This window comes from Rousettus aegyptiacus, unplaced genomic scaffold, assembly GCF_014176215.1.
Source record: "Rousettus aegyptiacus isolate mRouAeg1 unplaced genomic scaffold, mRouAeg1.p scaffold_m13_p_6, whole genome shotgun sequence".
Taxonomy (NCBI): Eukaryota; Metazoa; Chordata; class Mammalia; order Chiroptera; family Pteropodidae; genus Rousettus; species Rousettus aegyptiacus.
The window spans coordinates 104028063-104056050 of NW_023416309.1; the positions used below are offsets into that span (position 1 = coordinate 104028063).

Sequence of the window (27988 nt, forward strand, 5' to 3'; positions counted from 1 at the left end):
CCTTGGTGGGGGCTGCTTGGGAGGTGGGGGCCGCTGCAAAGGCAAACACCCCGGGCCCAGCCCGCCAGAGAGCTCCGTCTTTTCAGGATTCTTTGTGAAGGCAGTGGCTGCACTTTGGAAGAGCAACTTTGGTTAAAGACGTCTAAGACACGAACTTTCAGTTTTGCTATTTCAGAAACATTTCTAGGTGAGATCTTACTGATAAACATGCACCTGCTTGGATATTATTAGACCTCAAGCAAAGAAATAAGCTAAACCGTGAATTAGGTGTAAGGGCCTCTTAAACGCCACCCTCCCTGATTGCTGCTGGGTTTGCCTCCAGAGTTGAGGACAGTCTCCCTGAGGGAGGGTTTCAGGCGAAGGGAGCGCTTCTGGCACAGAGCCGCATCTTTCTCCTACTGAAATAAAGTAAGAGACACAACTCCTGTGGGAGACACTGAAGCATTTGTTACCTGAGCATTTTCCTGAAGCTTACAAATCTACTTTCCTCTCTCTCCTGTCCTTCTCTAGATCCCATCTCTTGTCGCAACACAGCTGGGCCAGCTCCTCAGGGTGACTGGGGTAGCCAGACTGATGTGTTCCAACAACCGCACCAGAACAGAAGCACTGCAGGGGCTGCTCTTCAAAGGGAAGCAGGAAGATCGGGTTCAAGGTTCGGTGTTGCCACTTACGCATGACCTTGCATAGGTCCAAGGTCTCATGACCCTTCCTGGCCTCAGCTTCCTCATCCGTCTGTCTGCTCTGGGGGACAGAGCAGGGAAGCGACTTTTCAACAAGGGAGGGGAAGATGATGCCTGAAATAGAGACGTATGTGCCCCAGACACCACCCTCCAAGGTTCTAATGTGCTCCACTGTGACTGACTGATATGCATCCTGTTCCTTATGTGTGTGTGTTGGGGGGGGGGCGGGTGCGGGTACCGAGCGAGACTCATTGGACTAGACCAGCAAGATCCCACCTAGCTGTCTGACATACTCTGATTCCAGTTACCCTGGAACGTATTTATATTTTTATTCATATATGCTCCTATTGTTCACAATATTTCTAGGATTTTTTTGGAAATTCCCTTCAAAGAATAAACCTTTGAATCTCCTACGTGGCAGAAAGTATTTAGTTGGTTAAAACAATCAAAACAATCAAAAATCATATCCAAGTGTCGTCAGTGAATTATGCAATCAAGCTAACTAATAGTTTTCATCAAAACTTCAGTGTGAACCACATAAAAGTTACATTCAAGCAAAGATAGGAAGGTAATTGGGAAACGTTTTAAGTTGTGTAAGAACACTGGCTTAAGAGTAAATATTTGCTTGTTATGGTTCTTTTTGTTTGAAAGCTGAATTATTAAATTGATTAAATTATTAAATGCAGTACTAAAAGGTAAAAATAAAAAAAGAAAAGATTGACTTGTATGACATGAAAATTGATCCTGAAGGGGTGATGATTTTGAAAGAGACAACAGTCCTTAGGATGAATAAGTTTAGGTATGTTTGTGGGAAAAACAAAACAAAACAAAGGCATTACGTTATTGTCAAGGGGTACTTTAATCTTCCTAAGAAAAACATCGGCAGGGATGAGCTGTATGTTTTAAGAACAGTGGCCTCCAAAAGGGACAACCAATGTATCGACTCTTGATTTATGAATAGTCTTGAGACAAAACTCTAAATAGCCTCACAACCAGCTATAGAAAGAACCTTGTCCATAGGAGGTGGGCTACCCTCAAAACCAAACTCGCAGATTACCCCAAGGTATTCCAGGGTGCTCATGGAGCCACATCTGCTAGAAAGCTGATCTGAAACTGCTGCGGATCCAAGAGCCCTGCAAACAAGTTATTTAATAAATCAGAATAAGAGCTATTTTCTCAATAGGTCTTAGGTACATAAGGTGTCATCAAGAGACTACCATGGTTATTTGCATCTTCAAAATATAAACAAAACAAAATCCAAACATTCCACTTGCATTTGACTTAAAACCCACACTGTTAAAAGAAAACAGCTTACTTTAAAATAACTATCACAAACCCAACTTAAGGCTAGTTTTATGCTTTTAAAAACATCCATTATTTTAAAAAATCCATTATTGTTTGGGGATGGGTAAGGGGCTATGAAAAGGTACATGTGATCAGCAAATTCCAGTTCCAGGAATTTATCCCAAGGCAATAATTAAGCAGTTAAGATGCATTCAAGAGTTTAGTGATAAGGTTTACCACATTGTTTATAGTAATAAAAATTAAAAACATTCTCAATATCCACATGATTGGATGGTCAAATTATAGTATATCCATTCAGAGAAGTATCATGTAGCCAGTGAGAATAATGTTGCAGAGTTAAATTTATTGACATAAAAGATCTATGATATGTTCCATTTTGGGGAAATAAAATATTATCTATGCAAATGTGTACAAAGAAAAACCATCTGGAAGGATCTGTATCAAGATGTTAGTAGATAAGCCACCAGGGAAATGAAATCAAAACCATAATGAGTTACCACTTCACACCCACTAGGATGGCTATAATCAAAAAGACAGATAATAGCAAGTGTTGCCGAGGATGTGGAGAAATTGGAACCCTCCTACATCGCAGGTGGGGATGTAAAATAGCGCAGCTACTTTAGAAAACAGTCAGGCAGTTCCTCAAAAGGTTATACATACAGTTATCATATGACCCAGAAACCTCATTCGTAGGCATATACCCAAGAAAAATTAAAATACATGGTCATTCAAAAATTTGTATGCAAATGTTCATAGTAGCACTCACAAAAGCCAGAAAGGGGAAACAACCCACATGTTCATCACCTGCCAAATGGGTAAACAAAATGTAGTATAACCGTATATTGAATATTATCAGCAACAAAAAGGAACAAAGCATTGAAACATACTACAACATGGATAAACCCTGAAAACACTATGCTAAGTGAAAGAAGCCAGTCACAAAAGACCACATGTAGCATGACTCCACTTATGAAATGTCCAGAATACACAAATCTATAAAGACAGAAAGTAGTTTAGCGGATGCCAGGTGCTGGGAGGTTTGTGGGAAATGAGCAGTGGCAGCTAATGTGTATGGAGTTGCTTTGGGGGATAATGAAAATATTATAAAATTGACTGTGGTGATGGTTGCGCAATCGCGTGACTATGCTAAAAACCACTGAACTGAATATGTTAAGTGGGTGAATTATATGTGAATTAAATCTCAAAGCTGTTAAAATGTTAATAGAGGTAATGTTTGGGTAGTACGAGTATAGATTTTTTTTAAATTTAGACTTATCTATGCTTTTTAACTGTTCAACAATGAATATGATTACTTCGAGGGATTAAAAAAACTCTTCTCATGTTATCATACAAAATTTTCCCCATGTTATCATACAGAAAGCACAAAACACACAAAAGATTTGAAAAAATGGAGATACACCTTTCCTTATAATAGTGAAAAAACTGGGAACAACCCAGATGACCTCTGCAGGGTGATCACTAGGCAAAGCATGGCTTATTGCTAAGTCAACCCTAGTCATATGACCCCAGTCCCCAACCTGGGCACAGAGGCTCAAATGCTTTGGGCATAAGCGATGGTTTACTACAGTGCTACTAAAAGTGACAATTGCAATGATGTACTCAAACATTTCCTAACAAGTTATGGAAAATATTCTGTGAAAAAAAAAACAAAACTAAATAAAAATACAGAACATATATTTACATTGTTGTATTTGATGTGTTTATACATGAACAAAGATGATCATAAGATAATCAGAAGTGATAGACTGCCTAAACGTAACTTAAAATTTTAAAAAGGAAAGCAAGCAAGGAGCTTATGATTACTTTTTTTTAAGTTCTTTTCCCAGTCCGTATCTGGTCTGTTGTACTCATTTAAATGTCTCTGAGAATGTGTCGCTCTGAGGCAAGGAACCAAACATGGGATATAGGTAAAGATAAAGATAGAAAAAAAAAAATCCCCAGCCCCCAGGAAATATAGCTAACCAGCATGTTTCTTATTCACAGTCTATGATTCACTGTCCCTATTTTTTTTAGCCAGCATCACACTCTAATCATATTGCTAGGTTACAGGCCCTGAGTTATTTGTGCATAATAAAAACTGAATCCATTAAAATGACACACTAGGCTTTTCTCCTCTATATCATCTCTTTAGAGAGAACATTTGATCATTATAAAACATACATGATATTGAACCATAATATTACTTCGGATCCCCAAACCAAAGAGGTTTCTTATGAAAATAAAAATCATTATCCAATGATTCTTCAACCTGATCAAAGGAGTCAACATCTGAGAAAGGCAAATAACTATATCCCCCAGGCCCATGTAGGTGATGCTTACCTGGCTAGACATGAAGAAGTCTTAAATAGTCCACTAGTTTTATATTCAGGAATACAGTCTACCATTGAACTCTCATACACATTTTCTCTTGTGCTCTGAGAAGCTATTACTGTGACAACTAATATCGCATTGTTTATAGTAATAATAATTGGTCAAGGAGAGTGAATTAAAAAATATACATACACACATGTACAACCACAGTCTCATTTCATGATTCGCAGCTCTGATAACATGAGCTTAATGAAACATTCTCCTCAGTGCCTCAGTATAAATACTTGATAACTTCATTTAGGATAATTCATGCAGGTGATAACTATCAGAATACATGATACGCGACTCGTGTTTCAGATGATATTCTCAGTGTGTTTCTGTACATACATGATCCTCAGTTCTCAGGGATGGTTTTCATTCTGCTCTAAAACCAAAACACTGGTTCTAATCACTATGTTGTACACATGAAACCAATATAATATTGTATGTATGTCAACTGTAATAAAATTTTTTTTTAAAGATAAGTAAATAAAACAAAAACACTGGCTGAATTAAAAAAAATTGTATATGTTATAGCTGAAGAAAGTATCTTGTGCACATTCTACAGATCTCTTTGTTACTTGAGAGAAGTGGAACTTAAACTTGGTAAAATGAGGACTGCATGACAACAATGTAACAGCCATGATATAGCACAAATGAACATTAGATACAAGATCCGGGTCTAGGAAGGAGGGAAAAACTCGCTGACTAAATAGGCACATCCTGGATTAACAAAAGACAGCCTCAAATCCTTAATAACACTGTTTATTGCATTTTTGATCTGGCAGCCTAAAGTTTGGCCTATGATGAGTCAATGTCTGGCTCAATCAGACATAGACTGAAAGAAAATCACAGTATTGCCTCCAATGTACTAGTTATTTCATCAATCAAAAAATGTTCCTTGCCGAGGCACAGTATAAAAAAAGATGACAGAGTAAAAAGCACCTGTGTGAAAGGGTGGGGGTAAGGTAAGAAGACTACATATTTATCATCTATGATGTGCAAGGTGTCTTCAGGCAAGTTTGCAGCTGTACCCATTTCACATATCAAGAAACAGAGTCTCTAAGAAGTAAAATAACTTGCCTGAGGACACATCTAGCAAGTTACCAGTTAAAACTCAGATTTGTCTGATTTTACAGCTAGTGCATTCTACACAACATCACTGCCTAGTTAAACTGCACACTTTGCAATGGGTTTCATTTAGAGTTTTCAAATAAGAATTCTCACTATGTTTGGAGACTGAAATTTTTACTAGTAGGTAATTCTGAGAGTAAAATTCTGACCTTTTACCTAAAAAAATAGTCATACTAAAACATAACCTTTTGAAAAGGGTCTGGAATATTTTACCACCAACTCTGAGAATTTGGGATTTCTAAATACAATTTGCAAATATTTACATGAACTGAAACTATAGTCCCAACTAAAGCTAAATAGTTCTTTTTGGCTCTTTAAACCTAAGTTATTCAGTAACTAAAACACTAGAATCCAATAACAGAATAGCAAATGGAAAGATGTGGCAAAGAAAACCACATACACCTTGGCCCTAGCGACTGAAAGTGATCAATTTCCATGCCATCCGTTGGTCATTCTGTTTATATTCTTATTTATGAACAGATGCCAGGCAGCAGTTAACTAATCCAACACGAAGTGTTCAAGTTTAAAACTTGACCCTAGCTGTGAAAGTGTTTTTTTTCTTAAATTAGAAGAAAAACTTAACTAACACAAGTTCTACTGTGAAATGTGCATAAATTTTCCTTTTAAAAAAGCCCTGAATTTGAAAAAAGTAGCCTTATGTATTGTATTATTCCAGCTGCTTCCAAATCCTTGTTACTCCAAGAGCATGGACTATTATTTACCTAAAATGCATAACCTCCAAAGAGTTCAGGCCATGGCACTCAGGTACACACATGTCAATTTTCCACCTGGACACCTGGTACATGCTATCCCATATTAAAGAGTACACAGTGGAGGTCATTAAACAGAACCTGCACCAATGTATCACACCCACATCCTGAACAATACTTTTTTTTTTTTTTAAACCACTCGCTGGTTTAGGTTCTTCCAATCAGAAGGAAAAAAAAGCCAGCTCTGTCCACAAAATGTCCTCCCAGACGTGGTGACCAAATCCACAGCCCGAGTGAAAGGTCTTAAATAGTTAAATAAATAAATAAATGTAAACCAGGCGCTTCTCTCCGGGAAAAGATGAAAAGACGTTCCGGACAGCTCCACAATGCTCTCGAGCAAGAAAACAGTCTTTTATTTAAAGTTTTGAAGCGGCTTTACCGCTTTCCCATATAGGGTCTTTAAAAAGAGTCCAATTCCCAAAGCTGAATTTGCTTAACGAAGTCTTGGTGCACAAACGGAAGCCTCCTGCCTCGCAATTCCAAGAAACCTGCATGGCAGGTGAGCAGGATCGAGCTCTTGGGGGAAAATGCTTACCCTGTCCCGGCTGCATTCGTTTCTCAAAGTTCTCTCGTATTAAAAGTTCCAACAAGGATTATAAACGCAAGATATTCCCCTCCCCTGGATTACAGGGCCCTGTCAGTCCTTCCTCCGCCGCCGCCGCCAGGCTGAGCGGGCGCCCACCTACAGGGAGGGTCCGGCAGGTGGGGCGGCCTCCCAAGGGTCGTGGGCCTTCTGGAGACCCCGAGTGTCGCCAGGGCGGCACAAAGTTGCGAAGGAGCACATGAGCCCCCCAGAGGCGCTGCCCATGACAGCCGCGCTGGCCCGCCACGCACCTCGGGTGGCGAGCGCCTCGGCGGGACTGGACGCGGCCGCCACTCCGGCCGGCCCGGAGGCGTCCGCTCCCCGCCCGGCGCCGCCTCCTACGCCTGGCCGCAGCCTCGGCTGAGGCGCCCCGGGCCTCGAGCCGCCTGGCCGCACTCCTGGCTCGGACCCCGGCAGGCCCCGAGATGTCCCCCACCCCACGATCCTAGGTCACTCACCCCGGGGCCGGGCAGCAGCAGCGCCAGCAGCAGCAGCAGCAGCCGCCGGGCCGGCATGGCGAGCACTCTGTCCTGGCTCCGGGCCCAGCCGGCCAGCTCAGGGGGGCGGTGCGGGCGGGCGGGCAGAGGACGGGGCGGGGACACCGCGACGACAGCGCGGCGGTGGCCGGGCTTCAGCTAACGCAGAGCTGACTAGGCGGTGGCGACTCCCCCATTCCCGACCCTTTAAGCGCCGGTGCCGGAGCTTCTTCCGGTCGGGGCGGGGCCAGGGCCGGCCTAGGGGCGGGCCCGAGACTGGTCGGGGGCGTGGCCGGCGTGGGGGCGGTCCCGAGACTACACGGGGTAGGGGCGGGGCCGGGCCAGGGGCGGGCCCGAGACTGGTCGGGGGCGTGGCCGGCGTGGAGGCGGGCCCGAGATTGAACGGGGTAGGGGCGGGGCCGATCCAGGGGGCGGGCTCGAGTGTGGGCGGAGGCGGGGCCAGCCCCGAAGGTGGGCGGGACGGGGCCGGCGCGGGGGCGGGTCCAGGGCGGGGCCAAGGGCAGCTGCGGCCTCTGGCTGGACCCAGGTCCCGCGGCTGCCGCTGCCAGACAGAAAAACCAGGCCTAGGCGACCCGCGTCTAGGGGTGCTGAGCGATCCGTGCTACGAGCTTGTCCGAGGGCGAGGGCGAGGGGAGGCCGGCAGCCACGCCACGCGGGCGCACCGCCTCCTCCCGGCGGCCTACCAACCCCGCCAAAGGACTTGCTGCGTCAGACTTGATCAGCGGAAAAGCCAAAAGACTGGCGGTGCTGGCTGCCCAGAGTCCCCATTCTGTCTCCCCGCCATGGTGGAATCATCGGCGCCCTCCAAAGAGAGGGACAGCAGCTGGCAGCGGATTCCAGCAAACGTGGCTTTTCTGTCCTGTGCCCGGCAGTCGTCAAGAGCCCTGGGATCCTCCAGCTGCACCTCATCTAGTCCGAACGCCCCTTTCTTCTTCCACACCCCCTTTCCCCCCTCAGGAAATACTCTCAAATCGTGTTCCTTTGGAATAAACCACGGTGCTCACTTTGGCAGCACATATTCCAGAATTAGAATAAACCGCAGCCAAATCATTCGCCAAAAATTATAAGTACGGAAGGAAAACATTTCTGCTGCTGGTGTCATGTTGTGTTTACGTGGCATTTGTAGCTGTGACCTCCTGAAGCTTGAGATGACATGTGTCACAACTCTGGAGGGCGTGGGTGTGTTGAGGACTCATACAAGGTCTCTTTGAGGGTTATGGGCTGTTAACTTGAATTAAAGAGCCCAGCAGCTGTTTGGTCACTGGGTCCCAAGCTGCCCTCCACTTAGATGGAAGAGGGGAGAGAGGACATATTGTTTGTAAAGAGTAAACTAAAATTTGGAGCACAACACTGATATATCCTAGGAAAAAAAAGAAAACGGGGACAGAAGCTTCTCTAATTTTACCTGCTTTGCTCATATGACAACCTAAGACTTTTCAGGATTTAGGGCAAAGGAGTAAGCAACGCTAGAGAAAACAGCAAAGAAATGGAAGCCTGACCCGATATCTGGACTGTGCACACTGTGGATCAATCTTATCCAACTAGAACACAGAGATGTGCATATTAAGCCAAAATCCTGTAAATGAAGTCCCCCATTCCTAGCTCCCTCTGGCAGTCACAGTAAAAGGACTAATCCCTACCAATGCTGGAGAATCCAAAAGACCAGGTTAAGAGTGAGATGAATCTTGGCAACTGTGAAAGTGGTAGACACCTTTTGAAAAGTGTTATCTGCATGTCCAAACGCAAACAGATATGCAAAAAGGCAGACAGGTGTGTGAAAACAGACACTCCATCACTCCTGAGCCGTGTAGCCAGGAGCCCAGGAGGAGCCCTTTAATCATTTCCTGTCCAATCTGCAAGCTGACAACAGGATCTATAAGACCACAGACTTGAGTTAGAAGAGAAGCTTGATTTGAAAACGCCATTTGCACATCCCTTCTCTGATGCTTTTTCTCGGAGTAAATTTAGGAACTTTCTGTGCTGGAACTCTGGCATCCCTTTGACAATTTAAAATGTCACTGTGACCTTGTAAACACAGCAAATGAAATACAAAGTGGAATGCTTACCTCAATCTTACTCATAAATCAGTTTTAAAGATCCAATAAAGAAAAAAAAATCCATTCCATTCCAAGGAGCCTGGGCTGAGTAGGTATACTCAGCTGGGCTTAATCCCCAGGCTTTAACTAAACTGTTCCGTCCTCAGAATTTCTTATGCCCCAGTTAGGTTGTTCTACTGTTTAATGAGTTCACATGTTTTACATACTTCACTTGACCGGCAATTTATACTGATAAGCTCTGGGTTTTTTTATGGCAGCATCGTCCATAATCTTGCTCCACAGTCAAGCACTGCTTTAGATAGCTTTCAGCTTATGATAAAACATACACTGTCATTACTGATAAATACAAACAGAAATGAAAATATTTTGTAGGGTGCCTTTGGAGTAAACCTGCCTATATAAGGCCTGGCAATGGGTAGTAAATGACCCTTGCGGAAGTCACATTAAACAGCATCCTTTAAGCAAGAGAAAGGTCATTGTCTTAGTGTAAAGATAAGCCTTATTTTTGAACCAAGGTAAAAAATAAATAAAAATAAAAATATGTAGCAGCAAGACTTGAATAGTATGTCTGGGTGGTGAGTGGTGGGAGAAATATAGTTAAAATCTTATTTTCACCTCTCTCTGAAAGTGGTTCCCAAACTTGGAGAGGTTTTTAAAAACACCTTTTCACGCCCTTTTATACCCCCGATTTAGAATCTCCAAAGGTGGAGCTTAAAGACTGTCTGTTTTCCAGTTTCCGCAGGTGACTAAGGGCATCAAAATCCTGGGATCCAGCTCACGCACAACGACCGGTGTTAATCCCTGTGACCCTGAATTCCTTTTATTTACTTTAGCAAATGCCGCCCTCTAGTGGAAGAAATTAAACCCGGCCTCTAAAAGAGTTTGTGTCTCATATTCCTGTTCAAAACCCTTCAAATTCATCTAAAAAGGTTTAAAATGTTTGTTTGCAGATAGCTATTTAGTGAGAAGGTAGCCCCCTCTGAAAGAAAAAGCTGGCAATGGTTGAAAGCTCCAGTAACTCCTCAAAGGAACAGTGTCTGTATCAGAATTATCAACTGATTTTTTTTTGTAGTGATTTCGGTGCTTCTGCTACTGCTGCTTCCAAACAGATTTGAACTTACAGTACACGTGGGGTGGTTGTGGGAGAAATAAAACGATGAAGTGAGAGTCTCCGGCAGCAAGCTAAATTCCTATCTTTCATATCCTAACGTTTAAGGGAAATTTTAGAAAAGCTGCCGTCACTGTAAGCAGTTTGGTTCTTAGGTAAATAGAACTTTGGCTCTTCCTGTTCTAGGATGATTGAATTTGAAAATTGTGACACTCATTCTGAAGAACTTCCCTTTGCCACAGGATCCAACCTACTACACACTTTCTTGTATCACAAAAGTGTTTCTTATTATTGTGGTTAATATTTACTGACTGTCACTATTTGGAAATGTGCAAAAATACATGCTTTATGGAATCATCTCACATTATCTGCATAGCAATTGTATGAGATAGGTAGGTGTCATCAGCCCCATTTTACAGATGACACATGAAATTTAAAAAGGTTAACAGCTGGGAGAGCAACACACAGCTAATAAGAGGCACAATCTGGATTGGAACCCAGGTACCTACATAACTTCAGAGCTTGTCTAGGCAACCCCAGATGCTGTAACATGGTCTACTGTTAGCTGGTTGTTGTTCTTGCCCCTCCCACAGCATTGCGACAAGGTAAAATCACGTGACCGGTAAACTTAGTTAGGCAGTAGCCCAACTAGAATACTAGTAACAACCAGAAGTTTGTACAAACATGTGGTGTGATAAGGGGCCTGCCTCAAATAGCACAGAAGTCTCCTGATCTTATCTGGGAGTGTGCAAAAAGATGCAGGGACTAGAGCAGCCATCTGGGAGAGGAGAGAATGCTTTCCCTGGGGTTTCTGCCCTGTGAGGTAGTTCAGTCTAATCCTGTTCGCTTGCCTCTGAGCAGTTCTATTTCAAACCCATATGTGCCAAGTCTATATGTCATCATGGTGAAGTGTCCACAGTCTCTTAATATTTTAAAAGGAACAATGTAGCACAAATATGGGAATGGTGTCCTCTCAGAGTGCCTCCACTTCCTCACTGGCCGGTCCCTCCTAATCCCCTGGGGTCTGGCCTATTTCCACTGAACTCTCTGGAAACTACTCTCAAGCAGCTCATAAACATTCTTCCTCGTGTAAAACCCCAGTGGCCATACTTCATCTTTTTCTCCCTAAGCCTCTCTTCAGTTCAGGTATGTTAACAGTTCCTTTTTCTTGAACTTTTCCTCCTTGGATATTACTATTTTTTGGCTCCTTTTCCTCCTTCCAGACACTGTTTCTTCAGGGCTTAATATGTAGACCTTACCCATTCTCTCTGCCTCTTCTTACCCTAGGATAGTTCATTCATAGATGTAACCAAATTTTAGGGTAAAAAGGAACTTTAGCTTAAAATACAGCTTCATTTTGTAGATGACTTCATCTTTGACCTCTACAGAATGATTACCATTCATTCAACAAATATCATTGAGGGTTTCTGAGTACAAAGAATTAGTGATACCATGAGGGAATATCACAGAGTTTGCAAGTTGGTCAAGGTGATATAGCACAATGCAGAGAGATAACCAATTTACAAGACTGACTGTGAAGTGTGAGAAGGCAAGAATAAACTCAAATAGAACTATGCTGTTTAAAGCAGAGATGGGTCTGGCGGAAGGCAGCAGGTGGGAAGGATACAATAGGGAGGGCTTCATGGAAGAAGCAGTGTCTGGGCTGGGCCTTTTGTCAGATTTGACAGGAGAAAGGATATCCTAGAGGGAGAGGAGGACCTGAACAGAGGCTCGGGGGAAAAAAAGCACTGTGTGGCTTCATGGCAGCCCAAGCTGATATATCAGTTAGCATGTACTTAGCTTCTACACAAAGAGCAGTGGGAGGTGAGGCTGGGAAGGTTGGCAGGATGGGCTGGTGTGTGTGTGTCTGTGGCGGGGGGCGGCGTGGAGTAGTGGTGCTAAAGTCAGGCCGGGCTTGCTCTAGGAGGCAGCAGACAGACTGCAGCTGTTTCAGGGGGAGAGGGGAAAAGGCAGGTGTCTGAGAGACTGTTAGGAGGCTGTTAATCAACAGCAGGAAGAGGGGACAGGATAGATGCGCAAGACCCTGCCATGGCAGAACGGAAAGCATTTGACTGGTGCAGTTACACAAACCGCACTGAGAAGAAGGAATTCAGCAACTGTTCATCAGACGTTTACCATGTCCAAGGGGCTGTTCTTATTGCTGGGATCACAGAGGGAGCAAGAAAACAGGAACTGGCGCCAGCTTTGCAAGAGGGCCAGATATGCTAGGTGGTGTGGACAGACCTGTCCTCTGTCCCCTAGTAGGCACCTACCCAGGCTGGGCCAATCGCATTACTCTGTTGTGGTAGCTAGTTTCCAAAGATGGCCCCAAACAACACCCTCCTTCCCTACATGCACATGCTGCTCTGACATCGAAATGTAGAGTTTATTTCCCCTCCCTATGAATCTGGGCTGGCCCAGTGACTGCTTTTGACCAGAAGGGACATTGGGAGACCTTCTAGCCCAAGTTTAAAAGGACTAGCAGCTCCTATTTCCTTCCTCTTAGGATACTCTTGGATGCTTCCTCTTCGAAGCTAGCTACCACGTGTGGAGAATCCCATGCCATGGAGAATAGAGTTGCTCTAATCGACAGTTCCAGCTGAGCTTCCACATGACACATATACATGGTGGAGCCATCTTGAATGATCCAGCCCAGTCAGGACCCTACGTGACCTCAGCTGACACATAAAGCAGAAGAACCTCCCAGCTGAGTCCAGCTAACTCACAGAACGACGAACTGTAAGTCCACTGTGAAAGATAATGAAACAGTGGTTGTTTTAAATCACTGAGTTATGGAGTGCTTTGTTATGCAGTAACAGATAACCAAAACCCATCCGGCCACCTTTACTTGATCCATCGGTAGTTTTGTACCCAATCTGACTACAGCTAGTCGTCATGAAGAGACTTCTTTCCTTTCTAGTGGCAAAGCCATGAGGTATGAGGCCCAGGAGCTGCCTCCATCCCATAAAGAAAGCCAACTCAAAAGAAAGAAGATGGCAAATAGAAGTACGGATGCAGCCAGGCAGCCCTGGACAAGCTCAAGTTCTGATTCTAGTTGGATTGAGATCAGCCTACCCAGCTCTCCTTCCCCTTTTAACCTTCCCCTATTTACCCCGGCTCGTATGAGTTGGGTTTCCATCACTTAAATCAATAAACCTTGATTCAAATGCTGACTCAGCACTTCCGAGATACTAAATCGACTATATATATATATATATATATATATATATATATTTATATGACTATACCTGGCCCATGGCCAATTATAATATCATTTTATACTCACCATATTGGCAAACATCTCAAGTCGGGTAACATAAAGAATTGGTGAGGGTGCAGGCCAATGTGGGAGTGCATATTAGAGCACCCACTTAGGAAAACAATTTGCTATTACCTAGAAAGTTGGACACGTGCTGCCCCCACCACCCAGCAACTGGCAGCTATGTGCATACCCAGAGGAACGCGGGCACACACGCGAGAATATCTGCAGCAGCTCTGCAACAGCTATAGTAGCAAAAGCTGGAAGCTATTTTAAATGTCTACTGTAAAGAGAACAGACGTGTGAAATGCAGAACAATTGTGTACTGAAATGCTACACAGCAGTGAACCGGTTGCATTTCTACAATTACTGGCTGCATTCCATCCAAAAACATGAAGGTCACCAATATTAAGCAATAAAAAGAGCAAGACACAGAAGAATATATATAGTATATTCTATTTTTATAAAGCTAAACAATCAAGCAAAACTAAATATACAAATATATGAAGTAAAAATAAGAAGAAAAGCAAAACAAGAGAAACTCAAAATTCAGGATAGTGGTTTTTCTCTGACAGCGAGGAGGGAAATGGAATCAGGAGCAAAAAGTGGGCTTCAAACTTACTGATGATGTCATTTTTGCTTCGAACTTATTGATGATGTCATTTTTCTTAAGCTAAGTGGTGAGTTATATGAATACCCAATTTATCTGCAAACCACACATATACTTTATATGTACTCTTGTTTGCAGATATTTCATAATAAAAATTTTAAATGCATTTTTAAAAAGCAAATATTACCACATTGGGCTAAACACTATAATCTAACCATATGCCTTATACAAAGGATGCAGTAGAGGCAAAATAACATAGAAAGGTTAAAAATGAAGGGATGGCAAAGTTATGTCAGACAAACACAAAAAAGAGATGCGCAGCAATGCTAATGTAAGATAAATTAGAATTCAAGGCAAAAACCATAAATAGCTTAGAGGGTTATTTTAAATATAAATACACGTAATCTATGATGGAAATACTATCAGCCACAAACCATAATGAGATAAATAACATAACCTCGAAATATAGGAAGCAAATAATAACAGAAATAATCAAGGTAAATGACTGAAGCATTTTTTAAAAAATTTTTTATTCTTAAATTTCATACAGTAAAATCAAATCTTTTGGGTGAACAGTTCTGAGTTTTGGCAAAGGTAGAAAGTCATGGAACCACCACCACAATCAAGATACAGTTCTATCACCCTCGAAAATGCCCTCACACTACCCCTTGGTAGTCAAATGCTCCCCACGCCCCCAATCCCTGGAAACTCTGCGCTGGTCTCCATCCTCACAGTTTTGTCTTTTCTAGAATGCCATATAAATGGAATCACACCCTCCTTTGAGTCTGGATCCATTCACTCAGCATAATGCTTCTGAGATTCTCCCAAGTGTTGCATGTAACAGTTGTTTATTTCATTACCGAGTAGCTTTCAATTGTATGGATGTACCGCCATTGCTTATCACTCACCCAGTAAAGGGCTTTTGGATGGCTACAGTTTGGGGGGTGATTATAAGTAATGTTGTATATAGCAGCAGACCAGTACCGGTCCATGACCTGTTAGGAACTGGGCCACACAGAAGGAGGTGAGTGGTTGGCAAGTGAGCAAAGCTTCATCTGTGTTTGCAGCCTCCCCAGCACTAGCAGCATCGCCTCAGCTCCACCTCAGATCACCAGGCATTAGATTCTTATAGGAGCACAGGTCCCTGGTGCCAAAAAAGTTGGGGACCGCTGGATAAGAGTTTGTGTGAACATAAATTTTCATTTCTCTTAGGTAAATACCCAGAGGTAGCTGGGTCATATCATAAATGTATGTTTAACTTTAAAAGAAATTGTTCGATTTCTTTTCCATAATGGTTGTACTATTTTGTATTCCCAAATAGTAATGGAGCAAAGTTCTTGTTGCTTTGCATCCTTACCAGCATTTGGTATTTGAAGCATAATCTTACATAGCAGTATCAATCAATGACAGTACATACACTAGCAATCAAGCATAAAACACAGAGAGATTTGGACAATTACAACACAACTAAGGCTGATTCTTCTGTGGAACATTTATAAAAATATATCATATAAACTACAAAGAAAACTTTAATACATTTCCCAATGTAGAATCTGTGTCACAACATAATAAATGTTGAAATAATGAAAGTTTAAATGGCGATAAAAATAATCACATAGAAGTTACAAAACACTTGCCAAAGTAATTATTGCTTTGGAAAATGGAATTTTAAAATTTAACTAGACTATGTAGAAAATAATGAAAATAAGAGTCCCACTCAACTATAAATGCAAAGGTTAAAATGCTTTCATTATTACCAAAAAAAAATTTTTTTTCCTTATTAAGGGGGAAAAAAGAAACTATTTCTCAACATATGAAGGAAATAAAGAAAACCAGAAATAGTGGCTGTTTACAGTTCTCTGTAACCGGTCTATCAAACTCTTAGAGGGCAGGGCCATATTCCTATTATCCTGTAGTGAATAGTGTGCCTGGCTCACAATATGAGCTGAATACTTAGAAACACTTTTAGCTTTCCCAACGTTAGACTTTCTTTCCTTTGGGCTTCCACAATAGGCTGCTATTTTAGCATTTATTGGAGTACTGCAATCACATAAAATTTCCACATCACACCGGTCCTTTAAAAACAAATATACTATTAACATTAATTCACTTAATCCTTAAAACAACTTTTTTTTGGATATTCCTTTTTTCAGAAATTGAGGCTCATAAAGGTTAAGTAATAAGGTCACAGGGCGAATTCATCGCAAAGTGAGGATCTGGTTGCACACTGGTCTACTTTCAAAAACAAACTCTTCCTACCGGAACAGGTTACTCTAAATTCAGTTGCAAGGTTAGTTTTGTCACCCTTGCAGCCTCAGCTCCTAGCCTAATTCCTGGCACAGAATATCTCAAACAAGTTAGGCATTACTTGCGTTCTGTTGTCGGTAAAACTTTCTTTTGGGTAGAAAGATGCTCAAATTACAAGCCGGCAATCCAGACGTGAAAAGAAGTCCAAAATAATTTGGAAAGAACCCTGCGCGACTCTGTCTTTCTTTGAGTCTCATCTCTATGGTTGACGCGTAACCGCTCTATACTCTGGAGGACTCAGCAAGCACAGCCAATCACTAGGCCATTTTCCTAGCACGTGGCTGGAAGTTTGACTACTATTGGTTAAGAGCGGTAAGACCCACCCAACTATCTCCTGTCTGCTGCTTTAAGTAGAAGCCGTGCGGGCTCGTCCGTCTTTCGGTGGCTGTGAACCTGGGAAGGTGAGGTTGTTGTTCCGTTGTTCTGTGGCGTGTCGGCCCCGGGTGTCTGGGCCCTGGAGCCGGATGGGAGGCGGTTAGCCAGCGGTGATGACATCCCAAATAAAGCACGTGTTAGACTGCTGACAAGGGTGATGCGAACTGGAGTCTGAGCCTGGCCGACGTGGCACCGGGGAGGGAACGGGCTTGCAGGTACACACCCGCTCATCCTCTGCTGTCGTTCTTGCAGGTCCCGGCCGGGCCGAAGACGTTGGGTCTTATAGTCCTCCCGGCACTTCGACCCTCCCCTGAAGGCCGTCAATAAAATGTTTTGATCCCAGCGTTGGTGTCGGTGTCTCTTTATCACGACGCGCTGCCTTTGAGCCCCCGCCGCGCCTGCGCGTGGCGCCGGGGGTCAGGCTGCAGCGCCAGAGCACAGGCTTGCGCATAACTGGGGCAGTTGGCTGCTCGCCGGCGGCCCTTTTAACCGCAAGCGACACTGCGTACCGCGCCGCGGGAGGCGAGTTTCCCGGGAGGAGGCGGCAGTGGTGACGACTCAGCTGTTAAAGCCAAGGTTGAAATGCCCCGGACATTAGGGATCCTGTAGGCTCAGCCGCTTAGTGCTCTACACGTTCCTTGAACCTGCCCTGTAAGTCCCGACTGGCTTGGTGTAATCAGTGAGACTTGGATCTTAAGTTAACCGCGGCTCGGATGGTCTCTCGAGTTGAGAAACGGGCCACGCACGGCCTTGTGCAGTTTAAAGGCGTGGTGTACTTGACAGCCTTAGGTCTTGAGGTGCATGAAGTTACCTGGCTAACTTGTAGCCGCGCCCTTTTTACAAAATATTTAGGGCCAATTGCTTTTTTGGATACCGTGCCAAGGTCAGGCAAATGAATGTCTCATTCAGCCTAAACGGCTTATAACAAGGTAGTTGTGAAGAGTTAGATCTTACACATTACGGAATACAACACAGGCACCTAAGTTAAGTGCACAATCCTTTGGAATTTAGGTTCTAGGTGCTGAACGATCTGAGTTTAGGTGAGATGTCCGCCCGTTTTGAGTACAAGGTAGCAACGTGTTGAGGGGGCAAGGATGCTTAAGTGCAGTGTAAACTGCTTTGGCGCTTAACTGAAGGGGGCCCAAGATAACGACTACTAGGATAACTACCTCCCTCGTGTTAAGGTGTAACTACCTATGATCGTTAAAAGGGCTGGTCCAGGGATCACTCAGGATATTGAAGCTGTTGGCAACAGAAGACCCAAGTACTTTCTACCCACTGTTCTGTGCCTGTTACTAAACAAGATTCAGTAGAAATAATTTAGATGCTTATCTAGTATTTTGACGAGATATTTATTTTGTGAAATAATGCAAGCGATTGTAAATCCCCACATACTATTGAAGTGCAACAGGGTACAGTCATGTGTGATCTCTTTACACAGTAGTGCATCTAGTCCTTTGCCTTTAGTTATTGCACAGAAATATAAAGACCAGTGTAACAAGACATGCGGACTGACAAGCAAATTGGCCTACACAATGAGAAATTAGAACAGTACACCAGCTGGAATGGTCAAATAATTTAAATGAAATGGTTTAATGGTGTAATTAAAGTAATCGAATAAGAGTTTGAATATATTTTTTCAATATATTAATTTAAAGTCATGTTCAGGCAAGGTGCAGTTAAAAAAGAAAAAAAAAAAACCACTATTAGCTTAGTCCACAGATGTAAGATCAAAAATTACCTAGGGTAATTTTGATGTTGAATGAAGCTTTAAACGAAATCATTTTAAAGTACTTCTCAAAGCAAATTACACAATTAGAGCCTCCACACTTGTAAACTAAACATTCTGACACAAATGCACAAAATAAAGTTGGCAACATTGAAGAAATGTCATGTTAATTTTGAGATGTAGTGTGTTGAGCAAACTTGGTCTTGACTCTCAAAATGCTAGCAGTTCTATTTTGGCCATCAGAAAAGGAAACTGCCCATAAAACATCCCAACCAATTAGATTAACAAAGCATTTAGATGCTTATATAAAGCTTCCTGGAACACACTGGAGGTGGTAGGCGGGAAGGTGGTGGTTCTGGCTCTCCGGCCCTGCCTGATCCAGTCATGTGCAATGTTTGACATTTTCACATATTCTCATGTCAGGAAACCATTTGGGATTCAATAGAACCAGGTGATTGTACCTCACTGGTAAAAGGCTTGGGATGGTTTGATCTCATGGCTTTGCCAAATGTTGACAGAAATCCCACTATCCCCACCCCAGCTGATAGTGTGTTAGTGTATGTTCATGTTCTATGGCTACTTGCTTCCAAAATGCACGATTTAATATGAAGAAAAGTTGCTATGCATATCTCATCACCAATGAAATAGTTCACAAAATCCCACTCCCCACCCTCCACATGTTATCACATTGACATTTTCAGAGTGTGGAGGGCTGCATCACACATCCAAATGGTAGAAGTGAGAAAAGGTTCCATTTGTGCTCTGGCTGCCTAAGGAAAAGCTTTGGAGGTGAAGACGCGAGGGGAAGCCGTCCAGTTGCAGCTCTGCTCTTAATGTGCTCTTTTGCTGCCACAAGAACTAGTAGACTTGAAAAAGCCATAGTTGAGTCACTGGTAACCTCTGGTTCCACCGTGATGATTCTTCCCGTCTGCTGAGTCAAAGCTTTGCAATAGGCAATCAGACACCAGCCGCTGGACATGTGGAATGACACCTCACAGTGGGATGGGCACTGGCAGGCAGAGGGCAGAAGCTGTGGCACAAGGAAAAGCCAGTGCTACAGCACAGATGGCAGCTGAGAACCCCACACTTTGACCTAGATCTCATAATACTGGGAACGTCATATCTTCACCCATCACAGCTGATCAGCAGCCTCCACAAGCGGGTCTTTGAGGAAGCAGGAAGTGGAGCGAGGGTCCATGGCTGAGTGCATTATAGGGATATAAACATCATCCATGTTTGGCATGACAAAAACTTTCTGTAGGAAGAAAGAACAGCCATGTGAAAGAATGTTTTGTTTTCTCAGGCTATAGCCCTACTCTTCTGATAATTTAGGTTTAAACATGTTTTAAAAATATATTTGTAACAACTTCCTACACATTCTAAACTAATTACCATATTTAGAAAGAGTTATCATATCAGTGCATGAACACAAGAACTCAATAAATTCAGCCCTGAGGCAGAAGCAACCTTTGATTTCACGTACATATAAATAAAATCATTCATTAATTGATAAATGGACTTGACATTTTAAGAGAACTGGCTTAAGCCGCTCAAAATATTTCTAATATACTATGTCCAGAACACATATTCCTAGTGAATTTTTCCATTCAAATCAACAAAATGTAAGCAAATATTTTTAAAAATCAGAACCAGACAAAGCTATATTTGAAAAAAGTCCTACTGTAGTGAATACCCAAAGGATAATCCATGGTCGATAGTGACGGTGCTTTGCTATCCGTTTATAAACTAGCTTTACATAAGCAAATTTTGGCAATGCATTCAATCTCCAGTAATGCTCCCTTACAAAAGCATAAATGAAAACTTTTTTCCCAGGTGGCTATGGGAAAACACAGCAGTTACCCTTCAACTTCCTAACTTGCCCCAGAAACACCAGGCACCAATCTCTGTCCCCTAGTCCCCTCTTTTGCTCTTTGTACTCCAATACCCTTAAAAGAGATGACCCACTCAAATTCCTAACATAGAATTTAGGGAGATAAGAAAAAAGAAGAAAACAAGGCAAGAAGTGTCTCCCATAACTCGGTTCAAAGTACTCATCCATTTGGCGATAATATTAAGCTTTCTAGAAATTGTTTTTCAGTTATATTTAACTTATAGTTTTTATATAACAAAAATAAAGTTTTTATAGGCAATAACTCAAAATATACCACTGCAAAAATATGGGTATTCTAAAGGCAAAAATCAGTACAAAATAATTGTTTGCTAATCTATACAACCTTGAAAGACGACTGTGCCTCAAATATCTGATAAGACTTTGACAGAAACGGCTCATCCCAGGGACTTAGCTACACTGCTATTAACCTTTTGGTGACGGAATGCAGAAGACAGGCCTGGAGAATGAGCTGAGGCTTAGAAAACTCCCAGACTGCCCTAGAAGATCCATAGGAGAGGGGCAGGCCGGATGTGTCTCTGGACCCCCAGGGTAGGGGCAGCTGCCCACGAAGCGTTTCCATGAGAACTGAACAAACGGCACACAGTGGCTTGTCACATGAGGGTGGGGGTAACTTCCCTGACCGTGGTGGGTGCTACAAGCTGGTCAGTTCCAGGCCCCACAGAGTCCGAAGACGTCCCAACAGGCGGCTGGCTTCACCCTTGCCAGGCCTACTGGTGTAAGACAGTCGTTTCGCTCCTTGACCCCACCTTTTGGGTTTCCTCTGAAAATAACAGTGTGCTGTGGGTGAGTTTCAGGGGTTTTTGAAACTACCTGAAATGTTACACCTGTTGGATCATACGTGCACTTTCCTGGGATGAGGAGCCTCAAAGGAGGAGGATCCTAACCCGCACGAAGTGCAGAAGCTCTGTTCCACCCAGAGCTTTTAGACTCAGTGTGAAACGCTAGATGACACTGTAGGTTTACCTGAAACTCTTGCTCCAGTTTCTTCTCTATCCAGTCTGTCACATGAACTAAAGTCACTTCTCTCTCTCCAAGTTTTGGCCGCGCTTTCAGCTCTACATATGGTGGCTTCCGGAAACCATACCTTTTTAAAGAAGACAAGTAATAACCATATTTGGTAGCAAAAGGAGGAAGTAGAACAAATATCAACAGCCAACATTCCTTCTAAACAGGCTTACATCACTACTTAAATGTTCTCTTATTCTGAAAATCCCCTCTAAAAAATAATGTGGCACAGCAAGTACACATGTGAACTCCCTGTGTCCTTGGGCTGTGTAGGCTGTGATGATCTGAGAACAGTTCTGACAAACTGGGAAAGCCTTTAAGTACCACTGGAAAAGTCTGTGTGGCCTGGGCTTTGTTTTTCATAAAATGACAACAACCTTTTTTATTTCTATTTTTATAGTAGTATATACGTTACAAAACCCAAAACATACAAGTGTATGAAGCAGAAAGTAAAAGATACTGCAGCCTCTCTGAATCTCACCCCCAAAATGCAACCAATGAGAGAAGTGGGGTCAACTTTCCCCATCCTCCTAATATGCATATGTAAATAGAACACTCTATGACCTACTTACTCATCCCACAAGCCACACCACAATTATTATGGCTTCTTGATGAAGCAGACTACACTGTTGGTAAAATATCCAGATAAGAGACTGTGCTATCAACTTCAACCTGTCCTGGACCAGTGTTTAAAAAAAAACACAATAAAAATGTCAAATAGCTATAAAGTTTCTACATACTCAAAATCTAAACTTATCTCTGTGGATCGATAACAAATAGTTCAGCATTCGTGCATGCATTGGGTAGCATGAGGCAAGATGCCTTTAATTTTACCTCCCACTGAGCAGTGGCATTTATAACTGGTAAAGCTTAAAGCTGAGAAGGGGAAGAAATGTATCAACTCTAAGCATTTAAAAACACATGAAATTAGGTTTGGAAGACTGTACAGATAGGTATCAACTGGTTATATTTGGATGATAAGATTATAGGCTTTTTTTCCTCACTTTTTTCCAATGAAAATATTACTTTGAAAAAGTAATAAAATGGTATTTTCAAGTTTTTAGTGGGAAATACCATCATTAAATGGTTAGTCATTTCAAAAATCTTCGGATCATTCCTACAAACTCTTCTGAACACTAAGGATGGGGACTGCGTGTTGATGTCCCTCTCTGATAGGACAGAGCTATCTTTTTCATATGAGTGTCATTTATAATACAATGAGGTCTCCTCAGTAACCCCCGTATACACTTATGATCATTCTACAGGACTCTGAATATCAGTTTTAAGTTGAGATTCGCAGTGATTTTTTTTCCTGCTGGACCCATTAGTAATTTATTTCCATGATTCTCATTCCTGGCTTAGTCCCCCAACTCCTGAATCCTGGGGGTGGGGCTGGGCATAGCTTTATTTTTCACAAGTCTCCAAGTAACTGTGACACGCAGGTGTGATTGAGAACCATGGGTTCATTCAACAACAACGCCTTGAACAGACTGACCACAGTTACCAAGTGCACATGCTCCCGCCTTCTTAACATCCAGGCCTGACCAGGGAAGGCTTCCCTAACTCCTGGGACTGCTGGATGTGTGACCCCTGCCTGTAAAGTGGGGATAACAATGGCACCTTTCTCCACAGGATGCTGTGAGGGCTGACCAGGCGAAGCAGGTACACCCTAGGCCAGGCAGAGACTAAGAGCTCTACAAATGACAGCTGTTTTCACTGGTGTGAAGAGTTGGCAGATCAATAGAAAACAGCTCATCCCAGAAACTTTACCTACTGACTTAAACTCTTCCTAACATGTGAAGATGAATCTTTAAATGTGAATTAACCACTCAGAGAAGAAAGGAGAATTGGATTTACAACTAACATTAAGGTTCCACTGAAAACATCTGAAAGTGCTTCTTCCCAAGAGAAGGTACTTTCCATAACGTCAAGGGTAAGCGGGCGGGGACTTTTACGGCCACACAACAAGGGGAATCACTTGCTGTCCCGGAGGGCCCTTCTACGCACCATATCCGGTCAGTTGGGGGAGGTGGAATGTTGACCGCCAAGGTTCCTCGACATTCTTGTACTTCTACAGTTAGCAGCAGGGGTGTATTGGAGACTTCTTCAATCTTCTTTTTAATGAACTCTGTCTCCGTTGCTTTTTGGAAATATTTTGACTTGGTAATCTTATCGACAAACCTCATAATCTTACTTGTCCGGTGACCGCCAACGTAACTTTAAATGAAGGACACAAACGGGTGTTAGTATGAGCTTTGCTCCTTCACTAACAAAAACTTCGTGGCTCTCTACTCATTTAGATCAGAGTTTCCCGGCTGCAGCACCACCGACATTTTGGTCTGGGTCCTTCTGTTGTGGGGCTGTCCTGTGCATCGCAGGGTGTTTTTGCAGTGTTCCTGGCCTCTAGCCTCTACCTACTATGTCATTAGTACACTTCTCCCAGTCATGGCACTAAAAAATGTCCCTGGGGTGGGGTGGGGGGAGCGAAATAATCCCCAATTGAAAACTACTTTACGTAAGGTGTAAACATCACACAGAGCTGAATCTTTACAATGGAGAGTCAGACAAAGTTCTCATAGGGCAAAATGAGAAGGCAAATCATGTTTATAACCCTCGAACTGCTGAATATAAATCCAGTGTCCTCTTAGAGAAATCTCACCATCTCTAGATCGCATCGACAGGGACATAAAACACAATTTTTAACTGACTGCCTTTTAGGTGGTGTCATACCAACTCTGAATGACAACTACTTTTTAAAGGGCTTAGGAAGTTCTAAAAAAAAATGCTACATCAAGCTGACGTGCTAGCAGGTGAAGCAAGCAAGCTTTTCTATCAGGTCATGTCTGCCCTAAGAAGGGAAGATATTTGCTTTTTAAAATCCTCCACAGTTCCAGAGTATCGAGAACACTGTGTGTGTGTGTGTGTGTGTGTGTGTGTGTGTGTGTGTGCGTGCGTGCAGGGAAAGGCAATCGTTCCCGAGAAGGTCAAGTGCGTAGATTTTAATGCACACAAACTTCAGAGCTAACTCCTCAAACGTCTTGATTCTCTTTTCATGTCCTGGGATTTCAAAAGTGAATAGGCTGATATTTTCTTACAGATGCTCTGGCTTCTTCATAATCTTAGTTTCTTCAACTCACTAAATAATTTAAAGATCTGTAGAGAGAAACTGTTTAAGCACGTTGATCATTCCACAGTCAAAGTAAAGGCAAACGGAAGCCCCCAAAATGAAGTTCTTGGTCCAAAAGATCAGCTAAGTGATCCACGTTTTCAAAATTCACCAAAGAAATCACCTGAATGTGTCAGCTTCGTAGGAATTAGCAGCTCAACAGAAGTGTGACCCAACAGAATGAGAAGTAATGCTCTCCACAGAGCACCAGGGGGTGGTGGTGTATAATTTGTGCTCCTTGTGATAACACACCCTTCAATTCTATTATTTACTCCAACTATCAGAGAAAGCCATATTGGTTGGGACCCTCTTAAGTAAGGAAAGCTGTATGGGTCTTTGTGCTTTCGGGTCTGGAATTTAAACAAACCACTGACTTTGGGTTTCTAATGTAAAACCATCATTCAATGTGAAGGAGGAAGGAAGATCATAGAGGAAGAGAGGAAAAAAAGCTCACTCCCAACTTGCTGTTTTGACCCTTGGAGACTTCAGAAGCTGAATCCACTCACCCTTCGGCCCCTGGGAGAAGTGGTTTGTCTCCCGCGCTGGGCTCTGGAGCATCATCTTCATCGGAGGAGCCAGCACTGGAGGACTCCTCATCGCTATCGGCCAGGCAGTACGCCCTGGGCCTGCAACTGAACAGGGCACAGTCACCACCGCAGCCTGCCCATCACCCACGCTCCGCTTAGAAAGAGAACACACACTCTGCCGCCACCACCACTACACATCACCATTCTCCCCGGCCCACCCGAAAAAGAAGAGACCCAACCCCAGAGTCTGCAGATTGGCCTGGTTACCCAGGAGACACTTCAGCACTAAGTCCCCTGGGAGGACCACGGAGGACTTGGGCTCGAAGAGTGCAGTTCTGCGCATGCATCACGACAGGTGGTGGGAGTTTGGTGCAGCTGACACACAACACAGTAAGTTCGTTAACAGTGCAGCAACAGCCGAGTGGGAGGGTGAACGGAAAGAACGATGGTTGCAAGGGTTGGGTGACAGCTTGTGCTGGAGACAGGACCACCTCTCACTGATGATGGGGATGTTCAGGCAAGTCCCCTGACTGTCTGAGTTCTGAGTTCAACAACTATGATGCTCTCTGACCCAGTTAACTCCAGATTAGTTTTGATTCAAGACTCCTTCCTAGTGAAATTACGTATCTTAACCCATACCTGGCCCAACTCCTGAAGGTCACAGAAAAAGCCAGCTACACCACAGGGTACAAATCTCAAGGAACTCTAGGAAGCAACTAACATGGGAACCCAGAAGCTGTCCTAGAGAAGTACACTTTTAAAAACCATTTTAAAAACAAGGTACTAGAAAGCCTCATTGGAGAGCAATGCCCCTCATTAATCTTTCCAGGCTGGAGACTGTCTCCACAGGCACGGGGGTCGCTGGGGGCTTCCTGGCTGAGCTTCAGCCCAACAGAATGGAGCGCCCTCCCTGGATGGTGGCTATGCTTCAGGGAGGCAGACAGGCAGGGCCCACCCAAGTCTGGGGCTCAGAGACTTAACTGGGACAAAATGAACACAGGACACAATAGTCTCTGTACACTATTATGCAATTAAACGGTCACGAAGCAGACAGAGAATGGGCCTTATATTTTTGATAAGGATAAAATCACCAAGACAGGGAAAGGCAGAGGAGCCGAGGCCCTATCTCCCTGCAGCTGCAATCCTTTGGGGCTTGCCTCTGATGCTGACCTTGGGCCACCAGAAGAAGCCTACTGGGACAGTCACTTCCCAGCCAATGAGAGCCAAGGGCACTCAAGGGCAGAGCACAAAGCCAGCGTGGACTGAGGCCCAGCAGAGGCCCCAGCACTGGGAGAGCAGGACTGAAATCTCCGCCCCTGAAACAGGAGCCTGGCTGTAAGAGGACCCTGTGAGTGTCTGCCCTGGCAGGACACCCAGGTCCTCAACCCCAGCCCTGAAACATTAGAGCCAGCCGCTTGGCCAGAGGGCCTGAGTGTGTTAAAGGGCGACTCGACTCCCTCTGCAGACGCGGCCTCCAGTCCCTGATCACGGAAACAGCAACGGCACCCGACTTATCTGTCCTGCTTCCCTCAGAGGCCTGGCTGGCCCCGGAAATGATGTGTGCTTGCTGGCCACGAAGCGACTTCAGAGCTTTCCATGCTTAGGCAGCCCTCATTAGAGCTTCTTTTAGTTAAAACGTACACACCAAAATATGATTTCCAAGAAAGTCTCAACTGTATCAAGATGAGGAATGTCAGGGACATAAATCCCCAAAGATAGCACAGCCATCTCAGAAACGTGTCTTACTTCTCCACCAGTAAAATGATTGCTCCTTAGGCTCAGACCTAGAGCTGCCAAGAAAGGAATCTGTGCCCTGCTCCCCATACGCCCAGCACAAAAGGCCGCCTTGAGACCTGGGACCTCAGCGAAACCTGCGGAGCCACTGGCCCCTCTGGTCCCCACCAGTATTTGTCATCTGGCAGCCGCCAGACACTGGGCAGAAGATGCCAAAGGCTGAGCACTGCAGGGAGTCTCAGGTTCTTGAATTAATCCTCTGCAGGACAGAGAACAGGACAAATGTTGTGGCTTGAAGTTAATAAGTTAGACGATGCTTTATCAGTAAAAGCACATCAGATGACATGAAATTCTGATTTTAACCAAATGTTACCTCTAATCTCTGCAGGCAGAGCTATATTATGTAGCACCCCATACTAATTAAGTGTGCAACTAATTGTTTGGCTGATAGTTTTATAACTGAACATGCATTTTATGATCTCAACCTTATGATGTCATCATGAACTTTGAGGAAAGACACACTGCACATCCTTATATAAGATGTGCCTTAGATGAGGGCGATATCCTTTCAAAGAGCCACCTTAAAAGGATTATTCCAGTTTTGCTGCCTCTGCTAAAAATCTTTCTGGAAATGTGCCTGGAGTTAGACACATAAGAAAAACAGAATTATTTTATCACTGATACTCTGTCTCAGACCAAACATTTGATTTCTTGGGCTCATAATCACCACTGCCTCTGAATGACTCCTTGCAATTTCTCAAAGATCCAATTCATCTACAAACCAGGATGATCTGCGGCCACTCAGGACATTTAAAAGAATGTCGCAGACTCCAGAGGCAATTCTAAAAGATCAACTCCAA

General features: G+C 43.5%; 2 protein-coding genes, 1 long non-coding RNA gene and 2 other non-coding genes across 9 annotated transcripts in view; 3 read left to right on the forward strand and 2 right to left on the reverse strand.

Moving 5' to 3' along the window:
• Window positions 1-7525, reverse strand: part of ERN1 (endoplasmic reticulum to nucleus signaling 1) — a 75441-nt gene extending 67916 nt beyond the window's left edge. Inside the window, exon 1 of the mRNA XM_016128783.2 lies at window positions 7301-7525. Within this exon, the coding sequence (XP_015984269.1) occupies window positions 7301-7357 (57 nt within the window). The 5' untranslated portion in view covers window positions 7358-7525. The remainder of the gene's footprint in view (window positions 1-7300) is intronic.
• Window positions 7526-16650: 9125 nt separating this feature from the next.
• Window positions 16651-18114, forward strand: LOC107502053. Its single transcript, XR_001594911.2, has 2 exons — window positions 16651-17081; window positions 17308-18114. It is a non-coding gene; the product is annotated as an uncharacterized LOC107502053 (long non-coding RNA).
• Window positions 17163-17232, forward strand: LOC118604444. The gene has a single exon (XR_004951750.1). It is a non-coding gene; the product is annotated as a small nucleolar RNA SNORD104 (small nucleolar RNA).
• LOC118604462 lies at window positions 17428-17559 on the forward strand. Its single transcript, XR_004951764.1, has one exon. It is a non-coding gene; the product is annotated as a small nucleolar RNA SNORA76 (small nucleolar RNA).
• A 274-nt stretch (window positions 18115-18388) lies between the features above and the next one.
• The window catches only part of TEX2 (testis expressed 2), a 95149-nt gene continuing 85549 nt past the window's right edge, over window positions 18389-27988 (reverse strand). For 4 of the 5 annotated variants that reach the window (XR_004951239.1, XM_016128805.2, XM_016128812.2 and 1 more), the window contains 4 exons: window positions 25374-25499; window positions 23709-23918; window positions 21660-21780; window positions 18389-20039 (listed from right to left, as the gene is read on the reverse strand). Coding sequence is in view for 4 of the 5 variants with exons in the window: in XM_016128805.2 (XP_015984291.2) it covers window positions 19917-20039; window positions 21660-21780; window positions 23709-23918; window positions 25374-25499 (580 nt within the window). In the remaining variant the exon portion in view is untranslated. The remainder of the gene's footprint in view (window positions 20040-21659; window positions 21781-23708; window positions 23919-25373; window positions 25500-27988) is intronic. The other variant, XM_036222027.1, reaches the window with a different exon arrangement.